General features: G+C 41.0%; 1 protein-coding gene across 3 annotated transcripts in view; it reads right to left on the reverse strand.

Moving 5' to 3' along the window:
- Positions 1-6,000, reverse strand: part of ATP10D (ATPase phospholipid transporting 10D (putative)) — a 119,887-nt gene that overhangs the window by 10,077 nt on the left and 103,810 nt on the right. For all 3 annotated transcript variants that reach the window (XM_017872645.1, XM_017872646.1, XM_017872644.1), the window contains one exon: positions 1,939-2,139. In XM_017872645.1, the coding sequence (XP_017728134.1) occupies positions 1,939-2,139 (201 nt within the window). The remainder of the gene's footprint in view (positions 1-1,938; positions 2,140-6,000) is intronic.

Here is a 6,000-nt window from a genome sequence, read left to right on the forward strand (position 1 = left end):
ATACATTCTTCCATTCTTTAAAAGAATATACTTGGAATTTTACATCTATCCCTTTTATCCCTTCGTCCTCTGGAAAATCAAAGCAATGAAGATTCATTGTTTCCAGTCCACTTTTCTCTATATCTTCTTCTATTATTTCCTCATTGGATATGAGGGATATTCTGCCTACCTTTCTTCATCCAAATGTCCATACAATCTCAGCAGAAGCCCAATCCAATGGTGGAAGAGAATGTGCCAGAGATAAAGGGGCAAGCAAAATGCCACTGGACAAGAGAGAACCACTTAGAGATAAGTTAAAATATAACTTCATGCATCTGGGGAAATAGAGGTTGCTCAAAGAACCTAGAGTAAACAGAAAGAAATACAATTTCCCACGGTCACATGAGGAATAGGACTTACAAAAGTAAAGAGAGAAGGATCATGATTAAGATAAATGAGAGGCTGGAGGGATTAACTCAGGGGATCCACTGGAAACTGAAAGGGGAAAGTCTGGACATGAAGCCAAAGCCAAGGAAAAAAAAAAAAAAAAAAACTGTGTGGGTGAGGAGACACGGGGGCGAGGCTTCATGGAAGGGAAGCTTCTGATTGCAGACTTCCAGACTCATCTTTAGAGGAGAGAGATTCTGTAGCCCTGGAGAGAATATTTAATGACACTGAACACAGGAAAACGATCCAAGCATAAAACATAATTTTGTTGGAGGCCAAGTTCAAAGAAAGTACAAATTTTAGAAGGTAAAGTCAATGAAATCAGTCACCTTTTATCAATAGCTGCATGCTGGGAAAATCTGCCTACTATGATCATGTTTTATATAACTGGCCAGTTAACTAGAACAATGTGTACAAAGGATTGGTGAAAGGATTCAACAGGAAACAATGATCTCACTTATCGCAAGGATAAGGACCAATAACAATCTTTAGTCCATACAAATGGGCTTTTAAAATACGGCCTATAAAAACTTTGATTGAAAATCTCCCTCAACCCTCCTTTCCTCAATGGATCTGGAATTTCAATTATGCCTGGGGGGTGGGACAAGCTTCACTGACATCAATCACATGTTCTTGCATCCTGGCTTGAACTTGAAGTCAGACTGGATTCCTTTAGGAAAACTCATGTCGTTCCTTGGTCTGAATGGATTGGATGATATTAAAGGATTATAAGGACTCCTTCTTTCCTGAAAGCTGAATCTGTGATTTCTCTGTCTGTTGTTCTAGGTAGTGTAAGGACACTAAATGACTCTCCATTCCAGAAAGGCATTTCAAGTCAGAATAGTTAGTCTGATGAAAATAAATGCATTATTTTAAATTTGGGATTTCCTCAAATTTCTGGTTAATTCCGGAGGGTAAAAATGACAACATTGAGAGCTTACTATGGCTGGAAATTGTACCTGTATTATCTTCCTTAATCCTCACATCAGTCCCATAAAGAACCTGCAGCACAGGCAAGTTAAAAAATTTACGAAGGTCACATACCGCAGAACCAGAATTTAAGCTGAGAGTAAACATAACCTATTCTTTCTAACATATACCGAACCACTGTTTAGTGGTGGGATTTCTTGAAAAATTACTTAACCCCTTCGAGGTTCAGATTCTTCATCTTAGAATGGGACCAACACTAGGTTCTGTCTCAATGTGTTTTCATGAAGATAAATCAGACAGGCGATGCACAATAGATGGCAATGGGGTTTAGTAAATGTTAGATATTATTGGTTGTAAGATCAAACTTTAGATTTCTTCTTATAAGTACATAAGGCCCTTCATAGATTAATCTGTATTTACCTCAAGGGCAAGTAAGTTAATATCTGCCACATGAGTAGAGATCTTTTAAAACAATCAGATATTTCAAACAGTTCTGAGTGGACTGCAATATTTGGCTAATTAAGAAAACACACTGGCTTTTACAATGGATATGGATCCATCCAATCTTGCTTTAACACCTACCTCTGATTTCTGACCACTTTTGTAAAGTTCAGGCAGTTGCATGAGGGTCTCTGCAGACACATCTTTCTCCAAAACACCGTAAATGACAGGAGGGGCAGATGTGAAGAGGAGGTTGAAGAAGATCAAAACCCAGTAATCAGTCATAGATGTTCCAGAAAATCCACAAAAGAACTGGTACCAGAAAAGGAGGTTCACATAGGCCTAGAGACACAAAAAAGGACGTTCAGATCTTAGAATCAGTAATGGGTGCTATGATTACACATTCCAAATGCTGCCATTTTGAGCTGGGTGACCTCAGCCTCTCTGCAGTTTTCTTATATAAGAGAGGACCACAATTTACCTTGCAGCTTTTTTTGGTAAATATTTTATTAAAGTGTGCACATGTATGTACACACACACACAGACACATACACACATCCCACCTATTATGTGGTGCTAGCTCTGTTCTAAGTGCTTTATGAATAATTCATTTAATCATCATAACAACTTGGGAATTACATTGTTGTTCCCATTTTACAGACCAGGAAACTGAGCGTAATTAACTGAATGTTTGTGTCCTCCCAAAATGTATATGAAATCCTGTTGAAACAAAACTCCCTCTATCTAAGTCCAATGTCCTTTCCTGTGGTCTGCCCTGCTTGAGAGCACAGAGCACTATCCCCACTGTGACAATGTTAGGAGGTGGTACCTTTGGGAGGTGATTAGGCCATGACATCGGAGGCCTCATGAATGGAATCAGTTTCTTTATAAAAGAGACCCCAGTGAGCTCTCATCATCTCATCTCTTTTTATGTAAGGATATAATGAGAAATCTATAATCAGGAAGAAAACCCGCACCAGAACCTGACCATTCTGGTACCCTCATCTGGATTTCCAGCCTCCAGAATGGTGGGGAAGAAATGGTGTTTACAAGCCACCTGTCTGTGGTACTTTGTTATAGCAGCCTGAACTAAGATACTGAGGCACAGAGAGACTAAGAAACTTGCCCAAAGCCATGTGGCTAGTGAGTAGCAGAACCAGTATTCAAATTGAAGGATTCAACACTAGATGAAGAGAGTCTAGCTCAGTGCCTGGCACAGACATGGAGTAGGCACAGCACAAACGTCCATTTTCTTGCCTTCTGGGTTCATAAATACATAGTGGTGAAATGGAATGGTGCCAGCAGAGTAGTCAACCATCCCAGTTTGCTTGGGACTGAGGGGTTTCCCAGGCTTTGGGATTCCCAGTGCTAAAATCGGAACACTCTCAGGGAAACCAGTATAGTTGGTGACCCTAGAGGCCAGCCACAGGCATTCTACATGGTTTCCTGCAGTATTTTGTCTCAGACAAACTAAGTTCACTATAAAAAGCTCTGTGCTCTCAAGCAGGGCAGGCCACAGGAAAGGACATTGGACTTAGAGGGAGTTTTGTTTCAAGGCTGGAGGATACTCCCAGTTGATTCTTTGCTTTTAGATCATTTCCCTAACCTCCCTGAATTATTATTTCCTGCTCTGTAAAATGAGAATTATACTACCTTAGGGCTTAGTATTAAGATCAAGTTAGAAAATGGTCATCATCAGCCAGATGCAGTGGCTTATGCCTATAATCCCAGCACTTTGGGAGGCCAAGGTGGGCAGATCACTTGGAGACCATCCTGGCCAACATGGTGAAATCCTATCTCTACCAAAAAAAAAAAAAAAAAAAATCAGATATTAGCTAAGTATGGTGGTGCGTGCCTTTAGTCCCAGCTTCTCAGGAGGCTGAGGTTGGAGGATAGCTTGAACTCGGGAGGCAGACGTTGCAGTGAGCTGAGATCACGCCACTGCACTCCACTCTGAGGGACAGAATGTGATCCTGTCTCAAAAATCAAACACACAAACAAGAAAGTGGTCTTGATCTGTAAAATGTCTTATTAAAAAAAAATATTGTCATCATAGATACACTAGAACCTCAGGACAAGGGCCACAATCCCTAGAATAGATTTTCAATTTCCTGATCTCTTGACCTCGTGATCTACCCGCCTCAGCCTCACAAAGTGCTGGGATTACAGGCGTGAACCAACGTACCTGGCCAGAATAGATTTTCTTAGTCTAGTGTCTATGGACATGGATCATGCCCAGTTTCTAAAAATGTATGGTTTGTGGTTTGGGACACTATTCTGGGGGAATGAATCCATAGTCTTCATTGGGACCTCAAAGGTTGTCCAACATCCAAGAACCATGGTTTCAGAAAGATAAGCTACTCTAATGGCTTCTGGTCCAAGCCCTTTGCATAGCATATAAAATATGCATTGTTTAGCTAGGTGAATAACAGATATCAATTAAGTCTGGAGATTATCAGTATGAACAGCCACTCAAGGATTATGGAGCAGGAAGACCACTGAGGTCCTGATTCTCTCTACTAACGAACGCTCCCTCTCTTTGAGAGTGTATAGCATCTCCTCCTAATACTGGTATTTCTTTACTGTTGGATTCAATCTGGAGTTAAAAGGAGGTGAGGAAGTGAATGGATATTGCCACCATTGGGGAGAAGGTGAACAAATGCAAAGGTTTAAAATAAAAACCTGGGAGAGGGGCTCCTCTTTAAAAGCCATTGGCCACTAAGTTCTGGAATTGTAAATTACAAGCTGCAGTTTTCCCCAGAAGCACATACTTAGGCAGAGATTTTATACATTTCAAGTATTTTCCTAAAGTATCTGAGTTTTACTAAACTTTGACTAACTGCACTAATTCTAATTAGTAAAGTCTTGAGCGATTCCTGAAAAGTGTATTGTGCTGCAGGAAAAAACAAATGTTCCTACTGACGGACATACACACTCACGCACACAGAGTTCTAAATTACACATTTGGGATCTCCTAAAAATGACTTATTTTTTTTCCTGAAAATGGTATTTTAATAGAGTGATATCAACCCATGCCTACTACTAACATACTACATATGGACTTTAAAAACTAAGAGTGAATTTGGCCTAAAATTCATGATATTTACATAATTACCCCACTTAGAAGATACTTACATCTGATTACATATGATTTTATAAAAAGAGGAAAATGAAATTTAAATAGCAGGCTGAAGATTAGAGGCCTGGATTTCTAATCAAATTCTGCCCTTTTAGGAATTAAATAATCAAAATATAGTTCCTTTATCGTTAAATAACTACTGAGCACAAATACATTTTATAGGTTGGCTAGAGAATTCTTGCATCTGTGAGCAACAGCCAGCTACATGGTAAGACATACTAGGTTTTCATCTGTATCTGTGTCTTTACTATAATACACGGGGCATTAATTTGGAAGAGCTGATATTTTTTGATATTTCCAGTAAAACGAATGCAAACCTTTTTGTTCTCTACTGACAGATAGCATTCAACATTTCATAATTCCTCTTGTTACAGCCTTTTTTTTATGGAAGTTCAAAAACTGGATTTTAAATGGAACAGACAGGACTTAACTTAAATGCACAGGGAGTAGAAAATGTTAACAGATGGACAAGCCTGGCAATTTGCTGTCAGCAGCTGAAACATAGCACATTACCAGCTTAGTTCTGATAAGACAGCAAGACCCAAGATGGCCGAATAGGAACAGCTCCAGTCTCCAACTCCCAGCGCGAGTGACACAGAACACCGGTGATTTCTGCATTTTCAACTGAGGTACCGGGTTCATCTCACTAGGGAGTGCTGGACAATTGGTGCTGGTCAGCCAATGGAGCCCGACCAGCCAGAGCTGAAGCAGGGCTAGGCATCGCCTCACCTGGGAAGCGCAAGGGGGAAGGGAATCCCTTTTCCTAGGCAGGGGAACTGAGACACACAACACCTGGAAAATCGGGTAACTCCCACCCCAATACTGCGCTTTAAGCAAACGGGCACACCAGGAGAATATATCCCACACCTGGCCAGGAGGGTCCCACGCCCACGGAGCCTCCCTCATTGCTAGCACAGCAGTCTGTGATCTAACTACAAGGCAGCAGTGAGGCTGGGGGAGGGGCGCCCGCCATTGCTGAGGCTTAAGTAGGTAAATAAAGCTGCTGGGAAGCTCAAACTGGGTGGAGCTCACAGCAGCTCAAGGAAGCCTGCCTGTCTCTGTAG

Source organism: Rhinopithecus bieti, unplaced genomic scaffold (genome assembly GCF_001698545.2).
Source record: "Rhinopithecus bieti isolate Rb0 unplaced genomic scaffold, ASM169854v2 scaffold_7167, whole genome shotgun sequence".
In the NCBI taxonomy this organism is placed as follows: Eukaryota; Metazoa; Chordata; class Mammalia; order Primates; family Cercopithecidae; genus Rhinopithecus; species Rhinopithecus bieti.